Source organism: Sceloporus occidentalis, unplaced genomic scaffold, assembly GCF_023333645.1.
Source record: "Sceloporus occidentalis isolate IW3139 unplaced genomic scaffold, rSceOcc1.0.p SCAF_7, whole genome shotgun sequence".
In the NCBI taxonomy this organism is placed as follows: domain Eukaryota; kingdom Metazoa; phylum Chordata; class Lepidosauria; order Squamata; family Phrynosomatidae; genus Sceloporus; species Sceloporus occidentalis.
Genome location: NW_028316987.1, coordinates 93,904,167 through 93,929,054, shown reverse-complemented (window position 1 = coordinate 93,929,054; position 24,888 = coordinate 93,904,167). Strand labels below are relative to the sequence as shown.

General features: G+C 44.5%; 1 protein-coding gene across 1 annotated transcript in view; it reads left to right on the top strand.

Moving 5' to 3' along the window:
• The window catches only part of LOC149310132 (protein Wnt-3a), a 38,330-nt gene extending 17,756 nt beyond the window's left edge, over positions 1-20,574 (top strand). Inside the window, exons 2-3 of the mRNA XM_089531479.1 lie at positions 18,621-18,886; positions 20,095-20,574. Coding sequence (XP_089387605.1) covers positions 18,621-18,886; positions 20,095-20,574 — 746 coding nt within the window. The remainder of the gene's footprint in view (positions 1-18,620; positions 18,887-20,094) is intronic.
• The last annotated feature ends 4,314 nt before the right edge of the window (positions 20,575-24,888 follow it).

Below are 24,888 nucleotides of genomic sequence, written 5' to 3'. Positions count from 1 at the left end.
GAGTTTTCTTGGCAAGTTTCTTCAGGGGCAGTTTGCCATTCCCTTCCACTGAGGCTGAGAGAGTGCAACTTACAATGGTCACCCAGTGCATTTGCATAGCCGAGCCAGGATTCATACCCTGGTCTCCAGAGTCATAGTCCAACATTCAAACCACTGCACCATGCTGGCTCTGTCCAGCCGTGCAATGGGCAGTTGAGGAAACAGTAGACATAGGGCCTGAACAGACCAGCATAAAAAGCCAGCCTTGAGGCAGAGTGGGGGCGTGGTGTCCACACGCTGGCCACCTGGATACCAGCCCCATGCCATCTTCATGCCATCCCCATGCCGCCCCCATGCCACCAGCCTGACCAGACAGCGGGCAGCATCATGCTGTGTCTTTGATGTAGCACTTAGATGCACTGTGCCAAAGAAGCAGTGAAAAGGCACCAGAGCAGCAGCTAGAGCACCCTTTCTCCAGCGCAAAATGAAGCTGCTTTTTGCGGCTCCTTCTTGCACTGCAAAAAGGCCAGATCAGGGCTGTGGCGTGCAGTTGATGCGGTTCCAATCTGGCAAGGAAAGAGGTGGTGTCCTGCCACCCCTTAGGGGCTGTCTGTACAGTCCCATACTTCCCAAAGATTCACAGATAAAATCACATGCATGGCCAAGCAGTATTAGAGTGAAGTCAAAAAGTGCATCCAGGCAACAAGAGGGTAAAAGTTACTAATGAAGTAGAGCACCCAAATTACTATTTTAAGCAGAGGAGCCCTGACATATAACGCCCTTATTGAAAGAGCTGCACAGGCTGCCAGTTTGTTTCCAGGCACAATTCAAAGTGCTGGTGATGACCTGTAAAGCATCCTATGGTTCAGGTCCAGGCTATTTGGCAGACCATATCTCCATGTATGAACCGGAGATCATCAGGAGAGGCCCTTCTTTCAGTCCTACCACCATCACAAGCTTGGTTGGTGGTGGCATAAGAGAGAGCCTTGTTGGTGGCTGCCCTTGGACTCTGGAACTCGCTTCCCAAGAAAACCAGACTGGTCCCCTCCTTGTCCTTCCATCAGCAGGCTAAAACCTCTTTATTCAGATAAGTTTTTAAAACAGAAAGGCTAGGGAGTAAATGTTTTAACCACTGCATTTAAGAGCTTTTTATCTTTTCAAATCTCATTTTATTCTTTTATTGTGAGATTTGTTTTAATGTTATAATAGTTTCTTTCTGTTTTAATGCTCACCAACTGTATGTTTTTAAACTGTATTGCTGTATTGCTGTAAGCTGCTTTTTGTGAGGTTATCATTCTCTCTTTTTTTAAAATAAATAAATAAATAGTGAGATGCTTTGAGTCCAAATTTTGAGGGCAAAGCAGGATGATGATGATGATGATGATGATGATGATGATGATGATGATGGATATACTAAAATCAGGAGAACTGGAAAAAAGAGAAACCGAAAGAAGCCTACTGGAAAGGGCAAGACTCTATGCTATCTTTTCATTGTTAACTGAGCTGCTGTTGTTATTATTGTTGTTTGACTTTCAGTCCTTTCCAGTTTACGACAACCCTGAAGTAAACTTAGGAGAAGGTTTCCTTGGCAATATTTCTTTGGCTGAGGAGGCAGCTTTCCCTTCCCCTGAAGCTGAGATCATGTGATTTGCCCAAAGTCACCCAGTAGGTTTTCATGGCTGAACCTTGGTTTCCAAAACCATAGCCCAATCCTCAAACCACTTCACCACACTGGCTCTCTATTAACTGGTCAAACTACTTTTTTTGCTTTGAACTCAGTTTGCAGGTATTGAAGGATGCTGAGGACAAATGGGCACAGTGGGAGGAGGGGAGAGAAACTGGGACGTTTTAAAAGCAACTAAAATGTGGGAAGGCACAGGATGGATTGAGGCCATCCCTGCCAAACTGGAACAGTGGAGGGTATGGAGCGCATTCCCAGTACTTGAAGCACCTGTGAAGCTGTTCCAATGGTCAGCAAGGCAAAAACACACACCACATTGTCATGTCCTTGGCCCCTTTCCAGACCACCTGGAACATGTACAGTGGGCCCTTGGTATCCACTGGGGTTTGGTTCTAGGACCCTCCCCCTAATAGATACCAAAATCCATGGAAGCTCAAATCCCATGATATACAGCAGCACAGTAAACTGGTGTTCCATATAGGAAACGGCAAAATCGGGGTTTCCTTTTGGGAATTTATATTTTTTTGGAATATTTTCAATCCATGGATAGCTGAATCCATGAATAAAAAATCCATGAATAAGGGGGGCTGGTTGTACTACTGCTTCCAGCCTCCCTGATCAGTCCTGGAGAGACTTCAAGTCAAGATTGAAAGTGCTCTTTGGATGGTTCTCCCTGATTGTGTTGTGGGCATGATGGAGACTAGCTGTCTTGCTGAAAGAAATACCCGCCTTTTTCATAACACATTCCTGAAAATATGGTTGTGGTTTTTATTAATTCTTTCCCCCTCCTCACTTCCCCCCCAACATTCTTTATCATATTGAAATTGATGGCTTTGATTTTGGCAGGGGGAGAGAGAAAGAAATGAGAGAGAAGGAGAGAGAGAAGGAGAGAACGAAAGAGATGGAGAGAGACTGTTTGCAGTAGTTTGCTGGCATAGATCTCCTAATTGGAATACGCCCCTTGGATATTTGAAAATTGGCCCAGATATGGTCTTTAATGAATAACACTTTAATTAAATTTTTACATATTAAGCATGCAGGAGTAGAAATCGTTTAGGGAACTGGCACAAGCATTAATCATGTACAAGTGAGTCAGTCCGAGGAGGCATACATTAGGAGGGCTGAGGGAACACCCTTCCCTTTGAAGAAGATGTAAAGGATGCTGGAAGAGGGAGGCAGATAATTAAATGGAGATGGATACAAACGATAGGCGATAAAGTCAGGGGGGGAACCATCAGAGAAGGAAATGTATCGAACCACAATGGGATGCCACAAAATCCGAGGATAAAAGGTTCCCGCATTGAGCGATGTTCCCCAGTTGAACTCCATAAGGAATTAAGTGGTGGATCTGCAAGGTCCATTAGTGGACTAGTTGGGCCAGAAGGCCCATAGGAATCCATGTGGTTCATAGACAGATCTAGGAGGTGGAAAAAGTAGATTATTCATCAGCTCAGATGTCTTTTAATTAGCTAGCATCCCGGTTAAATATTGCTTAGCTTTCACTATTTTCACTGACCCCTTCCTTTCTTAGGCCCGTTACAGACGGGTGTAAAGTACGTCCTGGGGACATACTAGAGTTAGGGAAAGTGTGTGCCTTACGCCCGCATCTAACCCTAATACGTCCCCAGGACGTACAAAATGGCGGCGCCCATTCCACACAGGGGCCGCCATTACGACGTCATGAACGCGCCACCTCCAAATGGGGCAGCGCGGACGTGATGTCTTTGCGCCGTGTGAGGGCGCATAGAGCGCCCTTTCCGCGGCACTAGAAGGAGCTCCAAAATGGAGCTCCTTCCACGATTTGCATCGCTGGCGCAGCCTTTAGACAGCTGCGCCAGCGACACAAGGGAGAAAGGGGCTGAGCGGCCCCTTACTCCTCTTCCCTGCTGCCGTTGGGTGTCCTTGGGGCATGAAGCCCCAAGGACACCCCTTTCCAGTCCGCGGGGAAGCGGTCTTTTGCCACATCCCTGCGGCCTGGAAAGCAGCGGATCAGGGCCTTGGAGGCTGCCGCTCTGGCAGCTGAGGCTCCGATCCGGCGGGGAAAGGAGCGCCTACAGGCCGCCCCAAAGGAGCGGTCTGTAACACGCCCTAGTTTCTCAGTTGGCTCATAAAGTTGTTATTGTTAATTTCCTTGAGTTGATCTTGACCCATTGCAACCCTATGGATGAGACATCTCCAAGACTCCTTACTTTCCACTGCTCTGCTTAGTTCTTGCAGATTCATACCCATGAGTTCCTTAATAGAGTCCATCCATCTGGCATGCAGCTTTCCTCTCTTTCTGCTTCTCTCTACTTTTCCCAGCATTATTGTTTTTTTTCCAATGAATCATTCCTTTTCATGATATGTCCGAAGTATGACACCCTCAGTTTGGTCAATTTGGCTTCCAGGGCGATTTCTGGCTTGATCTGCTCTAGGACCCATTTGTTTGTCCTTTTAACTCTCCATGGGATCCTCAGCACTCTTCTCCAGCACCACATCTCAAATGAATGGATCTTCCTCCTATCTTCTTTCTTAACTGTAACTGATATTGTTACAGTATCAAGGATATTATCAAAATTATATCAAGGCCATCTATCAAAGGTGATAGAGTACTGGGACAAACATTTTTATAGTACAGTGGTATCCACATGCAAGATATCCACTGGGGTTTATATTTTATTTTATTTATTTCAATGATTTATATCTTGCCTTTCTCCCACAATGAGATTCACAATGGGTTTGATTCCAGGAATACGAAAATCCATGGATACTCAAGTCCCATTAAATACAATGGCATAGTTAAATGGTGCCCCTAATATAAAATGGCAAAATCAAGGTTTGCCATTTGGAAACTGTAAGTTTTTGGAATATTTTCAAGCTGTGGATGGTTGAATCTGTGGATAAAGAATCTGTGGATATGGAGGGACGGCTGACTGTTTAGTGTAGCAAAAGTGTATGCCACTGTCCTTATTGTTGTGTAATATAGAATAATAGAAAGCTGGAAGACACCACAAGGGTCAACCCCTTGCCAGGCACAACAGTTGTGTAACTGATGACACAGTGGATGCCGGCACCTTGAGTCCACCCATTACACAATGATCACTTAGCATAGGAGTCAAAAGTAAGAGAAGGGAGACCAAGTGTGCTTGTGAATTGTTTGGCTGCACAAAAGATCACACACATACAACCCCTGAGAAAGCACAACACTTGCACAACTATTGTTTATTGTAGCCTAGTGTCCCAACAATATTTGGATCATAGGAGTTTATCACACGAGAGGGAAAGTGCCCAAAGCCTGTGCATAAACGGGGTTTAAATCCCAGGAAAATCCCACAAAAGCGGGATTGTTTTCAGACACATCGGGCACATTGAGCATTGATGCGACACTAACCAAGTGGGGAAAATTGTGCTGCTCTTTTACTTTTGGGATTTTCCTGAAAGTAAAAAGTGGCACGATTTTGCAACTTTCTGAAGTCGTGTTAATGCTCAATGTGCCCGATGCCATCTGAAAACAATCCTACTTTTGCAGGATTTCCCCAGATTTAAACCCCTTTTTGCATGGGATTTAGCCACCTCCCACCACCCCACCCCCGTTTGATAAACTCCATAGTATTGTCATGGAAAGAAAAGGCTTCTGATGGCTTCTAGTCATAATGGCTGTGTTTTCCTGAATATGGATCCATATGTCCCTGAATATTAGATGTTGGATGGTGTGACTGGGAGGATGCTGTTACACACTCTTGTTAGTGGGATTCCCATTGGCATTCAGGTGGCAACTGTGGCAAAAGAATTGGCCTGTTATCTGTTCTCTCTTTAGGGCTCTTCTTCAATAATTTACAGACCCTTCGCAGACCACCACCATTATCTTTTCTACCCACTTCTTGGCTTCAGGCCAGCATGGCACAGTAATCTGAGTGTTGGGCTAAGACTCCAGGAAACTAGGATTTAAATCCTCACTAAGCCATGGAAACTTGCTGGGTGACTCTGGGCAACTCACACACTCTCAGCCTCAGAAGAATGGATTGGGAAACCTCATAATAAGTCTTGTCAAGAAAAGTCTAAGATGTGGTTGCCATAAGCCAGTGTCAGACTCGAAGGCATGCGAAAACAACAACTTGGGTGCAGGTCAGCAACTTGTCCTTCTAAAAATTCTTGCCAGTAAATTTGGACTATGCTAGACTAGGCTAGGGAGTCAACATGGTATAGTCATAGTGGTTTGAATGTTCGACTAGAACCCTGCAGACCAGGGTTTGAATCCCTGTAAATCCATGGAAACCTATTGGGTGATCTTGTGCAAGTCCCACTCTCTCAGCCTCAGAGAAAGGCAAAGGCAAACCCACTCTGAGCAAATCTTGTCAAGAAAACTGTGGCATGTTCGCCTTCAGGTCTCATCAGCTGAAAATGAATCAATTGTAGTTTCTTTTGATTTCTCATTTTTCTTCGGTACTTCCATTTGTTTTGCAGCATTTCCACACCAGTTTACAATTTTCTTTAAAAGTCTGTATTCATCTGTATTTTGCTTTCCCCTTTATGTATGGACATTTTGTATACATCTAATGCATCTAACAGATGCAGTTTTGTAAACAATTTCACTTGATGCACTGTTTTTAGCACATTACCCCCCTCCCCAATATATCCATTTTTGTGTGCAGCTTTCCCTAGTACACATATTACACATACATTTTTGTCCACAGAATTGCATTGGAAAATTCAGAATAGTGGTTTGAGTGTTGGATTCTGGCTCTGGAGAACAGACTTAGATTTCCAGCTCAGCCATGAAACCCACTGAGTGACCTTGGGCAAATCACACTCTCTCAGCCTCAGAAGAAGGCAATGGATAGCCTCTGAACAAATCTTGCCAAGAAAACCCCATGATAGGTCTACCTTAGAGTTACCATAAGTTGGAAACAACTTGAAGGCTCACAGCAACAACAAAGTAATACAGGATACCCCAGTTGACTTGAAGATACTGAAATGCATCAACTAACGGGTAGAGATGTCTTCCTTTGCTGTTAACCTCTTAGTAATCAGTTTACCACCTGTACAGTTTCCCTTATAGTAGTCATGCAAGGTATCTTGTAGCAGCTTTGACACAAGCTACACATGGAAATTCACAGATCTGTGGAAGTAAACCAAGTCTACAAAAGTTTATGCTACAACTTCTTTCACACAGTTACTTTCAAAGGCGCTAAAAGATCCCTTTGCATGCTATTATTTCAGACTAACAATGCTATATCTCTGAATGATAGTAGTCTTGTGTGTCATGTTTTGGTGTAGCAAAGTCTTGGAGTAGCTTTAAAATGCTGCCATTTCTAGCTCAGAACTTGACCACTCCTGGTATATCAGACAATGTATGAAAAAGAGATGGGATACAGAACCATGCCCCTTCTTTAGTTGAGAAAACAAGCATTTTTGGCTCCTCTCTGCCATGAGGTCCTTTCAGTTCCAGCTGGTATGGAATTTTGCCACCAAGAACAAGTACCTGGATTTGCTTTCCCTCACTTTTCCCCTTTGCATCCCATTTCCTCATGCGCATGCCCCTGATCTGTGACCTATCTCAGTACAGCCTGGTAAATATGCATCACTTTTATGGACCTAGAAATGAATCAATTCATTCCAGGAGCTTGAAGAAATTAATTGTCGGGACTCACTTACAGGAGGACAATGTCTCTCTCTACATATCTATCTATCTCTTTCTTTCTCTCATTCTCTCTTTTTCTGTGTGTATAAGTCAAGCCCTTGGGAACAACCCTGAGCTTCAGCCCTCATTTGAAAGTGGACTGGTTAGACATCCCCCCAAAAAGGCAGGTTACGACCTGTGACCTTTGGATGAGAAATTGTCGCCTTTTAGGATGTGTTCGGAGGTCCATCCTTTTCATCCCAGGCGTGTTTCTCCTTGCTGTGGGAGGCAATGACACCAGTATATCATTAACTCGCAGAGAAAAGGGGGCCCTTAAAAAACACTTGATGGGGGACTTTAGCCTGTACCCCGCTGGGGTCTGCTCCGAGCACAATATCCCAGAGACCAGGAGATTAAGCGAAAGAGAAAAAAGTGAAAATGCTTTTCACCATTCACACGCCCTTTAGATTGTTTTATTAAACCATTTGAATAGGGATTTCCCTTTCGGCCGGCGACGGGGCCCGGCCAACGCATAGTTCTAGGTTGCTATGACTGGGTTGGTTCCTGCTAATCAGTGGCAAGGGCAAACTTCATATAAAATATCTGGGGCCATTGTTGGACTAACGCGCCGTGACACCTTCCGGACAAAAGGGGATTCATTCCCCCCAGCAGGTAATAAGGACGACTTGCCATACCAACCAAGCCGGGCTGTCAAGAGGAATCATGCCAAGGGAGATGGAGGCCTTGCATTCCATTCTCAGGTAGGCCAAGAGAGGGGACGATCCTTTTGTCAGAGCACAGCCTACTGATCACAGAGGACTGGGGAGGGGGAGATGGGGGTCCATCCGATAGGAGGGGAGGGACAGAGATTTGGATGGTTGCTTGGTGTGTGTGTGTTTCTTATGTGTGCGTGTTTAAGTTGCTGGGAAGACCCTACAAGGACAACTTCTCATGGTAATAAGATCAGGCCATGTAGCAAATTTGACCCCCTGCTACCAGGGAGAAGGGTTTTAGAGTCCCTCTTAGCATCACTGTTGTTATTGTTGTTGTGTGCCTTCGAGTCATTTCCTACTTATGGCAACCCTAAAGCAAATCCATCACAGGAGTTTCTTGGAGAGATTGGTTCAGAGGAGATTTGCCATTGCCTTCCCCTGAGGCTGAGAGAGTGTGACTTGCACAAGGTCACCTAATGGGTTTCATGGCCAAGCAGGGAATTAAACCACGGGCTCCAGAGTTGTAGTCCAACACTCAAACTACTATGTCACACAGGGGCAGTTATGTTGGTGGTGTGCCTTCAAGTCATTTCCAACTTATGGCTGCCCTAAGGCAAACTTGTCATGAGGTTTTCTTTCAAGAATGGTTAGAGGAGGTTTGCTTTGCCTTCCTCTGAAGCTGAGAGAGTGTAACTGGCTCAAGGTCACCAGTTGGTTTCCATGGCTAAGTGGGAATTTGGAGCTTTGTCTCAAGAGTTATAGCCCAACGCTCCAACAATGACACTACTCGAGCTCTCATGTGCAAAATTCTTGCTGGTTTATTATTCTTCCTGATGGTGCTTTCCAACAGTTAGGAAACCCATTTAAAGAAAACAACAGCCCTTGAGCATGAACAATTACAATTTTTCCCCAGAAACAACACATTGCTCCAATCACCAGAAGGGTCCCCTGATGCATCTTTCAATATTGTTGATACACTTGGAGAAATGAGCATCAGCTTGACTACACCACACAGTGGCATCTGTGGTGGCGATGTACCTTCATGTAACTTCTGCCTTATACTGGCCCTAGGGCAAGCCTATTGTAGGGTTTTCTGGGGCTGCAAGTGTCTGACTTGGCCAAGGTCACCCAGTGAGTTTCCATGGATTAATTTGTGTTTAGCAAGATTAGTTTCAGCTGAGTGTGTAGTTCAAGACTGGGAACAGACTGGCAGAGAAACTCTTCCTGTTAGCAACCTGGTCGAACAGTTCTCATATTAGTATGGGAGATTAATCACACCTTCACAATTCAATGTCCTTTGTTTGGTTCTTCCCTGAGGACCCAGATTCCAGTTGTTTGGCCCTTTGGGGGGTGGGTGCCTTCAACCCAGGAGACCTGCTATTCAGTTGTTGTTGTTGTCGTCATTGTTGTTAATTGCCACCAAGCCTTGTGGCAAACCCATGAATGACAGACCTCCATGTCCCCCTATCCGCAACAGCCCTGCTCAGATTTTGCAAACTATGGCTTCTATGATTGAGTCTATCCATCTGTATGGTGGTCTTCCTCTTTTCCTACTGCCTTCTACCTTACTAAACATTATTGGCTTTTCTAATGAGTCGTATCTTTTCATGATATGTCCAAAGTATGACAATTCCAGTTTAGTCATCTTGGCTTCTTGGGAGAATTCAAGCTTGATTGGTTCTTGGATCTATTTATTTATATTGTTTTGGTGGTCCATGATACCTGCAGAACTCTCTTCCAGCGCCATATTTCAATGCTATACTATCAGCTTTCTTCATTGTCTGGCTTTCACAACTATACATAGAAATAAGAAACCAGGAGTGAGCAAAGTGTGATCTGTGGGTCACATGAAGCCTTTGGGACCCCCAAAATGTTGCTCTTGAACTCTAGGAGAACACCAAGTCCTTTTGTGCTTGTTTTCAGGTGGTTTTTCACCTGAAAAGCAACCCAAACAAGCCACAAATACATTATTTTACATTGTATCTGGAACTCTTGATTCCAACCCCAGCCCCCAAAAGTGGAAAATTGGCCACAATGGCAGGCAGAAGAGATGTGGTGTTACTTCCAGATTACTGAAATGCAGTGGTCCATCCTGCTGGAGGGGAGTGCAGCCTCTGGCGAAAGTTGGGCCTAGAGCTGTGCTGGAGGACCTTGAGAGAACTGTGAATATTCAAATTGCAAAAGTGGAGGACTGACTGTAAAATATATTTGGCAAGTTACAGTAGAAAGCTAAATATATAGAAACAAGGGAAGGCTGTTTGCAATGTGCCATTTGTCCATCTAGCACAGTATTGTTTATACCAATGGTACTCAGATTTTTTACCCTTGGGACACCCCCCTTACATCTACAAACAGACATTGTGTGTCTGCCCCTACTTGACATAGTATATGAATAAAAATATTTTCTTTATTTAGTGTGCATATTTTCATTCGCACATTCATGTATATTCATATTCTAAGATTTAAGTAAATTCAGTGTTTAACTCAATGCATGTGACACCCTCAAGCAGGTAGGTTGTTCCCAGTTATCAGCGCTAGTGTTACTGGTGCACTTACAGTGCCTGATCTGCTTCAGTTAATAGTTTGGCATGAACACGATTTCATGCCAGGAGCCTAGAGTGGTTCCTCTAGCTGTATCAAAAACAGATGGCACAGGTGATGTACCAAATAAGTTCAAACCCTTTTGAATGGTGGTGGTTGTTGCCAATCGAGAAGGATTATCTGATTTGGGCCCTGCTGCAGTTCCAAATAATGGTGGATGCCAGCAAGGATGAATCAAAACCTTCAAGTTGCTTGAACATCTTTTGTCACCCCCTGGCATCTCACCCCACAGTTTCAGAACCACTGGGCTACACCAGGAGGTTCTCTAGATGTTTGGGTCTCCAGCTCCCTAAAGCCTTGATTGTTGGTCATTCTGAATGAAGCTTCTGGAATTAGAAGTCCAAAATCCCTGAAAGTCCAAAGACTGATGCCCATTGGCTACACCAAGAGTGGGCAACTACAAATCCCAACATTCTTCAGTACTGACTATGCTGGCTAGGAATGCAGAGAGTTGTAGTCCCACAACATTTGGAGGACCACCCCATTCCTACCCTTGCCTTTACGCCATGCAAGCTTCTCTGACGTAGTTTTTTATACATATGGACAGGACAAGCAAGGTTGCCATATTTTAAGGGCTGGGCTGAATCTCAGGCAAGGGGAAGGAATCTCAGGGTGAGAGCACTATCTTGAAAGATAGGCAAACGTATATATATTCCTCATTTGTTAGACATTGGGTGTGGTTTTGTTTTTATTTGAATGGCAAACTGCTGCAGCTTCTCCTAGCCTGTGTGTTCTTCCTTATTAATAACTTTTTGCCATCTTGACCACACTCTAATATCCCTTGGCCAGATGTGTCCCAGTTTTCATCTGTGAAATGTTGGAAGGTATGCAAAGGATTGTTTTTGCAGGCCTTGGGCAGCAACCTGCTGGTAGGTATCCCATTGATCTGTAAAGTCATGGAAGTATATGGGAAATTCCCTTTCTCAGACACCCTTTTTTTCCCTGGAGCAAAGGGAAGGTAGCGAATAAATGTATTTTTTTAATGTGTTTATGATTAAACAGGAACAGATAGTTTAGTAATCAAAACTATTAAACGTTGGCAAGTCACCAGGCTGAGAGATTGAAATCGTCCCAGAAATGTGGGGGGAGAGATTGTTAGAAACATGTTGGAAGTCTTTGGCATGTGTGTAATTTATGGCAAATGCCTGGAGTGCAAAGGAGGGGGGTCCAAAAGCAGGAAGAAAGGTGTAATGCATTGCTTCCATCAAAAAAAAAAAAAAAAAAAAGCCAGAGGGAGAATCCAGGATGCTGGGAATTTGACTTTGCTGATGGCAAAAATATTGGGAACATTGGAAACCAAACATTGACTCTTGGGCTGCTTTTTTAGGATAAATTTGCTGAGGTGCGTTTTTGCCTTGGCTCTATTTCGGAAGAAGGAACTGGCAAAAAAAAAAACCTCTGAGTGTTCCTTGCCTAAGAAAACGCCATAAAATGGGTTGCCATAAGTTGACAGACAACTTGAAGGCACTTACATACAAACTAGATGCTAAGCAGGGTCAGTCCTGGTTTATGCTTGGATGGGAGACCACCAACAAATACCAGGCACTGGAGTTTATCAAATGGGACGGGTGTCCTAGACTGCAGCCAGCACACACAAACACCACTGATGAGGATGGTAATTAGCAAAGCAAGCAGCTGAAACAGTCCACAAACCTTGCAGGGAATGAGAGAAAGAGCAAACCGAAAGCCAAAGCCGAAGTCAGGAGAACAGAGATCATGATAGTCAGTCCAGTCCAGGGTCAGAGCAGCCAGCAGGTAACAAGAGTCCAGTCCAGGGTCAGGGCAGCCAGAAAGTAACAAAAGTCCAGTCCGTTCCAAAGTCAAGGCAACAAGGAGTCAGGATACAAGAAGCCAGTGCCGGCAGCAATCACACCAAAGGATCATGCAATAAACTCTGGCACTGAGCTGGCATGTCTCTGCTTCCTAAATAGGGGAATGCCTCCCCGTACCAGGTGAGGCTGGTTAGCTAATTGCCTTGCAGCAATTCTCTGGGATCTGCATCTGCCAACACTTTCAGCCCTGCGCTGCCTGAAGGAGGGAACCTCCAAGCCTGGTTCCTCCCCAGAGTCACCACTAGGCTGCTGTACCACCAGAGGAATCCCACCAGCACTAGGACCTGGCTGAGCCTCCTCCTCTGGGGCTGGGAGATCAGGGCTGGCTTCTGGCAGAGCAGGATTAACACCTGGTGTAGCCTCAATTACCTCTTGCACTCGAGCAGGATTAGCACCTAGTGTAGCCTCAATTACCTCTTGCACTGGAGGAACCCCATCCTCCTCCTCATCCCCGAGACCTGCTCTTGGCTGGCCATGACAACGGGAGACTCTCAATTTCAAAAGAGAAGATAGCAAGGTCAACTCAAAAATTCACGCAATTACGTGATTACTTATCACAGCTTAAATTGGCCGTAATGGCCTCCTTGAACGCGACCCTGTGCAAAGTAAGCCATCATATCGGTGGGTTCTTAATTGTGAGTGGGCACCCTTGCGCATGCTCAGTGAGACTCCAGATGACTGGAGCATAGCATATTTAGGTGAGTGAGAGAGAGGAACCAAGGAACCCCACAATTTACAAAAGAAGTTGGAGGGGAAGCGGGGAGAATGGTTGAAAGAACATGCTCTATTCATGTTAAAACAAGCATATATTCACTCTTGTCATGTTAAAATGTGAATATAATGGTTATCCAATAGCTCCGGGTCCATGCCTCTTCATTAGTAGGCAGCAGCCCCCCCCCCCCCCCCCCGCAATGTTGAAGGACAAGTGGAAGCAAAATGGAAGTGGGATTGCAGCGTGGCTTCATGGGAAACCTCCCCTTCCGGATTGGGGGGGGGACCAAGACTAAAGGAGACATTCACGTCACACCAAACAACAGAGCACTGAGTACGAAGTTGCCTAGGAACAGGGTTTGTGACTTCGCTAGTTCACCGAATTTACTTAACTGTGGACTGACACGTGATTGCGTTTGGAGTGCGTTCAGACTTCCAGCGATCACGTGTGGTACCCTTTCATGCAATAACGTGAATACGCATGATTGCCTTCAAGATGACACTGGATTATACTTCCAATTTCATTTGTGTGATATCGTCCACCGTAGGCTCTGTTTCAGAGGAAGGAACTGGCAAAATCACTTCTGAGTGCTCCTTACTTAAGAAAACCCTGTGAAATTCATGGGGTTTCTATAAGTCAACAAGTGATTTGAAGGCACTCAAGCACATGTACACACAAAGCTAAGCAGGGTCAGCCCTGGTTAGTACTTGGATGGGAGACTGCCAATGAATACCAGGCATTTTAGGCTCTATTTCAGAGATCTCTTCTTTTATGTTTTCTTGGAAATACAGTTTTAATAATAGTAGGAAAGAGACCCAGGTCAACTGAGTTAAGAGGTTTTTGTTTTGTTTTTTTAAATGGTAGGACTTCTTGGCTGTGAGATGTTCTTCAGGGCATGTCTCCTAATAGGAAAGAGGCAAAGGTGCAGAGGCATGTGAGGCCACACAGAGTGCAGAGGGTGTTGTTCAAGGAGCATTGCTTCAGAGAAGTAGCTCCTCTCCCCCACATCCCTGGAGTTATTTGAGGGAAAGGCACTGAATCATTGCTTTGACATGGAAAATAAGGCGAAAATCCCCCGCACTGACATGAGAGCTACCACCGCTTCCAGGGATTTCCTCCTACCCGATTCTCCCACTTTCTGGTTAGGAAAAGGATGGAAAACATAATGGCAGAACATGGAAGGGTTGCAGATGGGAGGTTTCATCCGGATACCTCTGTGTATGTGTGTCCTCTGTGTTTGTCTCCATGTGCCTTCTAAGTCACCCATTGGACTTATGGAAACCCCATGTGCCTTCCAAGTCACCTGTCAGACTTATGGCAACCCTGTGTGTCTTCTAAGTCACCTGTCAGACCTATGGTGACCCCATGTGCCTTCCAAGTTGCCTGTCAGAGCTATGGTGACCCCATGTGCCTTCCAAATCACCTGTCAGATGTATGGTGCCCTAAATGGCTTGGGCCCAGGGTACTTGGAGAACCGCCTCTCCCCATATAATCCGCCCCGCACACTCAGATCGGCCGGGAAGCACTTGCTGAGAGTTCCAGGAAAGAGTTAAAAACCTTCCTGTTCCAACAAGCCTTCCCCTAATTGTTCCCTTGTTAGCCTCCCCTCTTCTCCCCTCACTGTTACTGTTGTTGTACATTCTAAGCTAGCTGGATATTGTTATATTGTTGACTGCATTGATTGTATTTATTGATTGCTATTTTAATGTATATTTACTGTGTTTTTATCTTGTAACGGCACTTTCTGTAACCCACCTTGATCTGAGGAAAGGCGGGCTATAAATAAATATTTTATTATTTATTATTTATGGCAACCCATGTGACTTCCAAGTCACCTGTTGACCTTATGGTCACTCTAGGTGTCTTCCAAGTCACTTGTCAGTCTTATGGCAACGCATGTTCCTTTCAAGTCACATGTTGGACTTGGTGACCCCATGCATTTCATAGGGTTTTCTTAGACAAGGAATCCTCAGATGTGGTTTTGCCTACAGAACCTGGGATTCATTGGCAGTCCCTCTGGGCTTGGGGAAGGTTCTCCTTTTTGGACAGTTACCCCCTGAATCTCCCAGCCAGTGTGGGAGTCTGGGAGTTACAGCCCCAAAAGACACCTTTTCTCATACTCTGGAAGTTCCAACCTGCAGCATTTGGAGAAAAGGGACCAATGTGAGATATTATATCTGTGCCTTAAAGTCACTTGTCTACTTATACCAATCCATGTGTTTCATAGGGCTTTGTTAAGCAAGGAAATACTCCAAGGTGGTTTTACTAGTTCCAACACTCCACTGATATTCTGTATTTGGAAGCAGCATGGGGAAATTAAAAATTACACCAGGAATTGTGTATCAATTCATATATTTAACTAACTTCTCCTTGCCCAATAGTGTCAAAATCATGACATAGGGTGCAGTTTGACACCACTTTAAGTGCTGTAGCTCCATCCTATGGAATCCTGGGTTTTGTGATTTTACAAGGTCTTTAGCCTTCTCAGTTAAGGCTAGTTAAGGCCTCACCAAACTACAAATCCCAAGTTCTTGTAAGATGGAGCTATGGCAGTTGAAGTAGTGTCAAACTGCATCACTCTACAGTGGAGACGAGCCCTAAGTAGTGGTCATTGAATATAAAACAATTACCTAACCATAACTGTTTCATGTTCACAATTGCTACTTAAGTCATATTTTTGACACTATTGCTCCAATTGTAACTCACCCCCTAAACCTATTTTACCAGCATCAGTGGCATTGAAAGAAGGAAGTCAATTCTGCCCATAATCAAAGAAAGGTTCAGTGATGTCTCCATCAAGTTTGGCAGGAGAAGTTACTTAGTTAAGTACTTGGTTAAGTATAAGCTGATACAAAATTCCAGTCCTTATCAGATAAAGGCACGGGACAGACCACCTCAAAAGGGCGGCCTGCTGGCGGCCTATTTCCCTCCAGTGGGACGCTGCAGCCGCCAGACTGCGCGGCGTCCCTCCGGAGTAAAAAGAGCCCAGAAAAACCTGGTTCTTTTTGTGCTGCCGGGCAGATGTCACTAGTGTGCCAATGGTGCACTTGATACGTAAGCGACATGCAGCGACATACAGACACTGTGCATCGCTTACGTAAAGATGGTGACCCCTGTGTGGATGGGGGGCCGCCATCAAAATGCCGCCGGCACATACTAGAGTTGGGAACCGTCCAGTTGGTGCATGGTCCCTAACCCTAGAATCGGCGGTGGCAAGGCACTTTGGGACAGTCTGTCCCGCGCCTTAGTTTACTGTCTCAAACTGTGATTCAATAAACCAATGGCAAACAACAGTAGAATAAACTTTCTTTTGGGGAATTTCAGTATTTATGGTAACAGCCAGCAGCTGACTAGTGCTGTAGTTACTCCTGTTTTATAGCTGGGAGCTGATGGCTATGAAACAGGAGTAAATATTTTGAATGCCTGTAATAAGGAGAGAAAAAATGTGGGGGGACTTCTGTTGATTTTTCTTATAAAATAAATACAGTCAATGATATTTCAGAGTGACCTTGAGCAAGTCACATTCTCTCAGCCTCAGAGGCAAGAGAAAATCCCCTCTGAACAAATTTTACCAAGAAAACCCCATGACAGGTTCGCTTTAGGGTCCCCATAAGTCGGAAACAACTTGAAGGCACACAACACACACAAAAGTGGCAGCCATGACTTAAATTTAATTCTTAGTTCCAATAATAAATTCTCATTGAACATGTAAATCAACATGTAAATTGGTTCATTTGATTCAGTGAGTCAACTGCAACAGTTGGAATTAGACCAGAGATGGGAACTGGATCCCTTTGGTTGTTGCTGAACTACAAGTCCCATCATTACTCACCATTGGCTAAATTGGCTGGGGGATGCTGAGAGTTGTAGTCCAACAACAGCTGGAGGTATAAGGTTTAAGCTCAGAGGAGAAGAAAGTGATGGATGGAGGGCAAGGATGGGTTTCCAGAAATATTTAGGAAGGTGTTCCTTCCCTGAGAAAAGAGGTCTGGTTCCTTCTCCAATCCTTTGCTAAGGCCAGCTTTTTCTGACCCTCTTCCTAGCTTCCCAAAACTTGCCCGAAGCAGAGTGGTCTGCTGGGGAGAGCCCAAAAATGGCCTCTTTTTCTCTCTCCCATCTCAGCCTCACTTTCTGAGTTGGAGATAAACAGGAGGAAAAGCACGCACTTGTAATGGAAATGAGGGGTTATTAAGGTGCCATATAAAAATGTAAGAGCCTTAGATAAGAGGAGAGTGGAACAGAGTGACTGCCCCAGGGCTGTGTGTGTGTGTGTTGCTGGAGGTTGGGGTATGTGTGGAGAGCTTATTTGTCAGCCAGCTTGGGTGGTTCTTTCTTGGTAGCCGCAGAAGAGACAGGCAGCAGGTCGTGACTTGAGAGGTGGAGGCCTTCTGGAAAATCAGCTGGGTCGCGGAGGAGCAAGAGGAAGGCTTTTTACCTAGAGGGTACACAGAGCATTCCTGGCAGAGGAGGGCAAAACCACCACCTTGCCAGAGAAAGAAAAAGGTTGGGTGCTTTTTTTACTACAGCGCCCAGCCACCTGGGGATTCTGTACATCGTAGTCCAAAAATCCCCAACCTTCCCCAGGTTCAACGTGCTCCACTTGCCTTGAAGCTCTCCCTTTCACCCAGGGTTCATTCTGAAGCTTCCAGAAAACCCATTGGCGGAACATTAACATCTCCAGGGGGGTTGTATTTGACACAGGCTGCATCTGCACTGCAGAAATAATCCAGTTGGACACCACTTTAACTACCCGGGGCTCCATGCTGTAGAATTGTGGGATTTGTAATTTGCTGTGATACCAGAGATATGTGACAGAGAAGGTGAAATATTTCACAAAATGCCAAATCCCAGGATTCCACAGCATAGGGCCATGGGATTTTAAATGGTGTCAATCTGGATTATTTCTGCAGTGCAGATGCAGCCATTAACATCTGCTGACTTTTTGAACCACTTCAGTGGTGAATTCCCTCTCTGGTCTCCAGAGTCAACGTCCAATGCTCAAACTACTATGCCACACTGGCTCTTCCTTTAGAAACAGACACTAAAATCAATTGCCTGTTTATTTTGGCTTCGTGTTGTGTGCCAAGTTGTTTCTAACTTATCATGACCCTATGATGGTGCTTTCTGGGGCTGAGAGTGTGTGACTTGCCCAAGATCATGGTTGAGTGGAGAAGTGAACCCTGATCTCCAGAGTCATACTCCAACACTGAGACCACCACACCACACTGCCTCTCTTCCTTTCCCCCCTTTCTTTCTTGTTTTTCTCCAACCTTTCCATCCAGCTTGCACTGCCAACATAATCCAATTTGTTTCTTAAACCATGGTATACATTCCAACTGTCCCAATTTGACAGGGTCAGTCCTTCCCAATAGGCTTTTCCCATCTTGACCACACTCAGATGTAGCTTGGCTACATGTGCCCTGGTTCTTATTTGTGAAATGTTGGAGGGTATGCCATGGATGCTTAACCTCTCACTATCTCTCTTCTCCTCTCCACCCCACAGCAACCAGGGAGTCAGCCTTCGTCCATGCCATTGCCTCTGCTGGTGTGGCTTTTGCAGTGACCAGATCCTGCGCAGAAGGTTCAGCCACCATCTGTGGCTGTGACAACCGTCACAAGGGCCCTCCAGGTGAAGGATGGAAATGGGGTGGCTGCAGTGAGGATGTCGAATTCGGGAGCATGGTATCACGGGAGTTTGCAGACGCACGGGAGAACAGGCCAGATGCTCGGTCCGCCATGAACAGACACAACAATGAAGCTGGAAGGACGGTAAGAAAACAAACTAGTTGTGTTTTGTGCGATTTCCTTATACCATCTGAATGCTTGTGATGCCTGCTTTTATGAGAGATTGTAACCCCTTGGAACAATTTATCCATTTCCTTGCAAAACAAAACCTGATGCCAAATTGCACAATTGGGAAAACTGCAATGCATTTCACTTGAGCTGCATCTACAGTGCAGAAATAATGCAGTTTGATATTGCTTTGACTGCCATGGCTCATTACTATGGAATTTTGGGATTTGTTTTGTAAGATATTTAGCCTTCTCTGCCAGACACCTCTGGTGCCATGAGAAGTTACAAACCCCAGGATTTCATAGGATGGAGCCATGGGAGTCAAAGTGGAATCAAAGTGCATTATTTCTGCAGTGCAGGGGCAGCCTTGGGACTTTATCGCTTGGGATTAAAACCCCATTTTACCTTTCCCGGATTCAGTCCTAATTCAGGAGGAAGCCAGGTGTTATCACAAAGAAATCACCACCACAACCACACACATCACAAACATGCACATCACAACCACGAAACCTTTTTCTCCAGAGTTTAAAGAGATTTTATGAGGTGAGGGGAACAAAAACCCTGAACTCCTGCAAATTGCATGTGGCCAGATTGCATTCTAATCCACTAGAATGAGTGCTTGAAATGTGTGTACAACTCCTGGGACTCAAAGCAGCTCACAAAAATTTAAAAAATACAGTTTAATTATTTAATTGAAATTATTATATTATGATGAAATTTTAAAAATGCAATTAAACTACCCATATGTTTAAAACATTTCAAAACAAAACCATTTAAAATATATTTTTTTAAAAAATCAGGAAAAACAGCACAACATGTAAAAAGTCAGTTTCTAAAAGGTTGTCAAAATGAAAAAAAAGACTTTACTTGATGACAGAAATAAAACAAGTTGGAAGCAATCTTAAACTCCCTATGTACCCTTTATTGGGAAGCCAAATAAGAATTGTGCCCCTCGATTAAATTTCCTTCAATCGCCAAATTTCTAGCATTGCAGAGAGTGAGACAATGAAAATTATTCACACTTTAAACTCCTCTACTTTGCATTCCCTTGGTTACTTTGCCTGCCACTTTTGTCTAGATGCCTCAACTCTATTTCTAAATGCTCGGTGGTTATGTTTTCTCACACAGCAACCTAATACTGTCTCTCTGTCTTCTACCTTCCCTCCTTCCACCTTCATTTTCAGTCCATCATGGAGCACTTGCACCTGAAATGCAAGTGCCACGGCTTGTCGGGCAGCTGTGAAGTGAAGACCTGTTGGTGGTCGCAACCTGACTTCCGGGTCATTGGCGACTATCTCAAGGACAAATACGACAGCGCTTCGGAAATGGTGGTGGAGAAACACCGAGAGTCCCGCGGCTGGGTAGAGACGCTGCGGCCTAAATATAACTTCTTCAAAGCCCCAACCGAGAGAGACCTGGTCTACTATGAGAACTCGCCCAACTTCTGTGAGCCGAACCCCGAGACCGGCTCCTTTGGCACCCGCGACCGGATCTGCAACGTCACCTCGCACGGGATTGACGGTTGCGACCTCTTGTGCTGTGGCCGGGGCCACAATACACGGACTGAGAAGAGGAAAGAGAAGTGCCATTGCATCTTCCACTGGTGCTGCTACGTTAGCTGTCAGGAGTGCATACGGATCTATGACGTTCACACATGCAAGTAAAAGAGGAGGTCCTCCGTTTGTGGAAAACACCTTCTTTCTGTGGGGAAAGTCAACCTTGAGATCGAATGGAAACTGGAAGTAAACACACACATACACATATCCAGATTTGAAAATTGGTGGAGCGATACATATATATTTTTCTCCTTGACTGTCAGTTCTGGAGGCTAACCACACCACTCCAGGCAAACTGAGCAACCAACCAACTGGACTGTTGGAACCAACACAGGACTATGGAAGGGTTTTTTTGTTTTTTGGTAACTAGTCCACAACATAGAGTTGGATAATGGATGACTAGCAGGTTTCCTGAGACGCCTTCAATCTCTGCTCTTTCCTCTCTCAAAGCGTACGGCAAGACTTATGCTGTTAAGTGTCCTTTTGAAAGTTGTGGATCTTCCTGAAACATGGCCTGATTCTTGTGCATTATGAGCATGGAAGAAGCTTCTCTGCTCAATGACTCCTGAGTGATCCAGCCCATCCTGCAGGGCTGTTATCTCGACTGCTAAGTTTCTGTGTATAGAATTAACACGGTGGTGTGCTGGTGTTTTTCTGACGCCCTCATTTCAACTTCTTACAGGAGCAGGATGAACTTGCAAACTGCATTCAGTGGAATTGCCAAATGTCTTCCCCCTTCCCCACCCCGGATCAGGTTGGCATAGCGGTTTGTAACATATGCATAGGAAGTGACGATCGAAACCATACTTCTGCCAAGAGAAAAGGGGAGAGAAAGTTGAGTATCATGGTCATTCTTGTATGGCTTGCTTATCAGATCATGTGTGTGGGTGCATGCATGCATGCACACGCATGCAGGCAAATCTACGCAAGGTCAATTGGGTTATGAAGGTAAGATTCATTGGCCCAATTTGTAATGAGCAGCCCACAGGAAGTGAGTTTCACATCACAGAAAGTAATTCCACAGCTGTGGGCTACTCAGCTAAGTATATGACATTGAGATTTCAATATGATATTTCCTTGGGACAAAATGGCTGCCATTCCTTATTAGATTGGAAAGATTGTTTGAACAACATTGTAGCACAGGAGTCCTGAATCTTCAACCAAGCCCATACAATATGTGAAATAAAATGTTGAATGCACACTTCTTGGTGTCCACCATCACCACTGCTCAGGGAGACTTCTGGAGTGTATCCACACTGCACTGTCTTAACAGTTCAACATCACTTTAACTGCCATAGCTCCATTCTCCAGAATCTTGGGGGGGATTAGTGTGGTGGTACTTAGAACTCTCTAGACCAATGGTTATCAACCTTCCTAATGCCACAATCTTTTAATACAGTTCCTTATGTTATGGTGACCCCCAACCATAAAATTAAAGTGTTTTCCAATGGAAATATGTGTTTTCCGATGGTCTTAGGCAACCCCTGCAAAAGGGTCATTCGACCCCAAAGAGGTCGCGACTCACAGGTTGAGAACCGCTGCTCTAGACCATTCCTTTGAACAAAACCATTTGATTCATGAGCCTATACCTCTCAAGAGTTCATAGGATGGAGCCATTGCAGTTCATAGTATCGCATTGCTATTAATTGTGTAGTGTGGACACTCCATTGCCCAGTGGTCCACCCTCAAGCCAGATTCTCAAAGCTGCTGCCCACACAGTACCCCTGAATTAGCTGCTTTCCCATGAGAAACACCCTACTGGCATGCCCTCGCTGCCAGTAAAACCAAAACCTTTGCAACAAGGCAAAGGTGTTGTTTTTTCTGGTCAATCCACATCTTTAGAAGAAAATATTTCAGATCTAGGGAGATTCATCCTCCCAGACAAAGACCTCTCTTTCTTTGGTTGGTTATTGAAATGATCATTGGGGTGCCAAGCAGCTGAAAGTATAGGCACTGGAAATAGTTTTTCAAATGTAGAGAACTTTACGGGTTCTAGCTCCTCTCAGCCAAGCTGCTGTGAACCAAGTTCCTAGTGTGTGCTTCATCAGTGGGTCAACCTTTGGCCTTCTGATTATTTTGGACTCTTGATTATTGGCCATGCTTCATATCCAAAACATCTGAAAGACCAAAGGTTGGGAGTCACCAAGCCTACAGGACCTGAAGACCCTTAAAAATGTTTCAAGATGTAGGATATGTTTGCAATAAGGATGCACTTGAGGGTAAATACCAATGACATTTGACCTTATCCTTCCAAAGAAGTCCACAGAATCCTAAATTAATGATATATTAAACCCCCAAAAGAGTTGTGTCAGGAAGGGACCAATTGCTTTCCACTTATTGAATGTTCTTTTTGCTTTGATTACTCAGAGGTAATTCTCATTCACCACCAGAGCTTGGGAAGGATCTTTTTTTATGACAACCCTGTCTTATCATAATCCATGGGGACTATGAGATTCATTTGTTGCAGCTCACCATGGGTGAGCTAAAAAGGTGAGTGACCATTTAATTGCCAACCTGATTTATATAATTATTGAATTCACCTGATGGTCTCTTGCTTCTCCACATGATAGTCACAGAAGGGCCATCCATGTCTCTTTGCCAGAACGACAAGGGATTCCAAGCAAAGTGTGGCACATTATCCCTTGAGAAGTGGACATATGCATTCTTTCTAAGTTTCCCTTGAATGAGAGAATACATCACAAGTCAAAGGGCATCCTCTGAGTCAAAAGGTGACAACCAAAACAGAAGTTGAAAGCCCTATAACTCCCAGCTTTAAACTCCTCTTCTCAACGCATATCAGTATTAGCGTAGATTCTCTAATCTCTAGACTCTACAGAAAAGGTGTTAAAATGCCAGCACCAGCTCCTCCGGCCTTCACACAATGGCCGCAATCCCACATCCTCTCAAACGGTGCACCTACAAGGTAGAAATAATAATAATAATAATAATAATAATAATAATAATAATAATAATAATAATAATAAATGCAGTTTGACTCCAATTTAAGTGCTGTAGCTCCATCCTATGAAACCCTGGGATTTGCAGTTTTACAAGGTTTTTAACCTTCTGTGGGGAAGAGTGCCGGTGCTGCACGAAACAACAAATTCCAGGATTCTGTAGGATGGAATCATGGTAGCTAAAGTGGCACTAAACCACAAGACCACCACAACTCCAATATAATAGAGTTGCCATGACACCGTTCATTTGCAGGAGGTTTACTATGATTCAGACCCTGGTCTCCTGGAGCTTCTAACATTTAAACCACTGCATCACCCTGACTCCTTCCAGTTGTGATTGGAAGCCTAAAATATCAACCAGGTGTAAAAATTATCAGGCAATGGAGTTGCTCCACAGCTACCCAAAAGTACAACTACCGGTTGGATATACAACCAGAGGAATAATACTCAGGGCAAGTTGAATCCAGTCAGCATTACATCAGAGAGAGGGGGGAAAACATAAGTGAACACTTAGCTCTCTACCATGGAAATGGGATTTATGAGTGCTTAGTGCTGGCAGGATTGTGCCCTGATGTCATGGCACTTCTGCCAGAGTATGCAGTCAGCAAATGCCAACCTTAGAGATGGCATTGTGGGGATCACACAGTGATGGTAGGTTTTTCCTCCCCAACCTCCCTTCCCCCAGTGATGTCAGATATGTGTTTGAATGATGGAAAGCTTAGGAATCCTTGCATATTCACCCCGAGGCAGAAACGCAGCTGCAGGAATATGATCTGTCAAGTTTCAAAAGGAATGGGCTGGTTCAGTGTGGCCTTTTCTCTTCTTTCACTTTTGATCAGATCTCAATCTCTCTTTCTCTTTCTTCCATTTTCCTGCATCTGGGGAGACTTTGAAAAGCCCCACAAAGCCACACTCGGGAAGATTTCTCTTCCATACTCCCATTTGGCCATGTTTGTCTGTTATTTATTTATTAGTATTTGTTTGCTAGGAGCTACTGTCTCAGAATCATAGCTTTCACACAGGGAACAGCCTAGAACAACCAATACAGATTGGGTCTGTCTTATCTGAAATGCTTGAGACCAGAAGAGTTTTGGATGTCAGAATACCTGTATTTCCATATCCACACATAATGAGATATCTTGGAGCTGGGCCTCAGGTCTAAATTCAAGTATGTTTCATATACACCTTCTACGCATAACATGAAGTCATTTTATACAGCATTTTTTAATAATTTGGAGCATGAAACAGAGTTTGTATACACTGAACTGTCAGACAGCAAAGGTGTCACTATCTCATTTCTTTTTCACCCATGAAAAACATTTGGGGTTTAGGAATATTTCAGATTTTGGAATTCTGGATAAGGGAAACTCGACCTGTAGCTTTTTGTTCATTGACTGAAGTGACTGTAGCCCTATTCAGTTCCTCTCAGTGCTTTCTTGAACACTCGAGTAGAGATGTGCTTTGC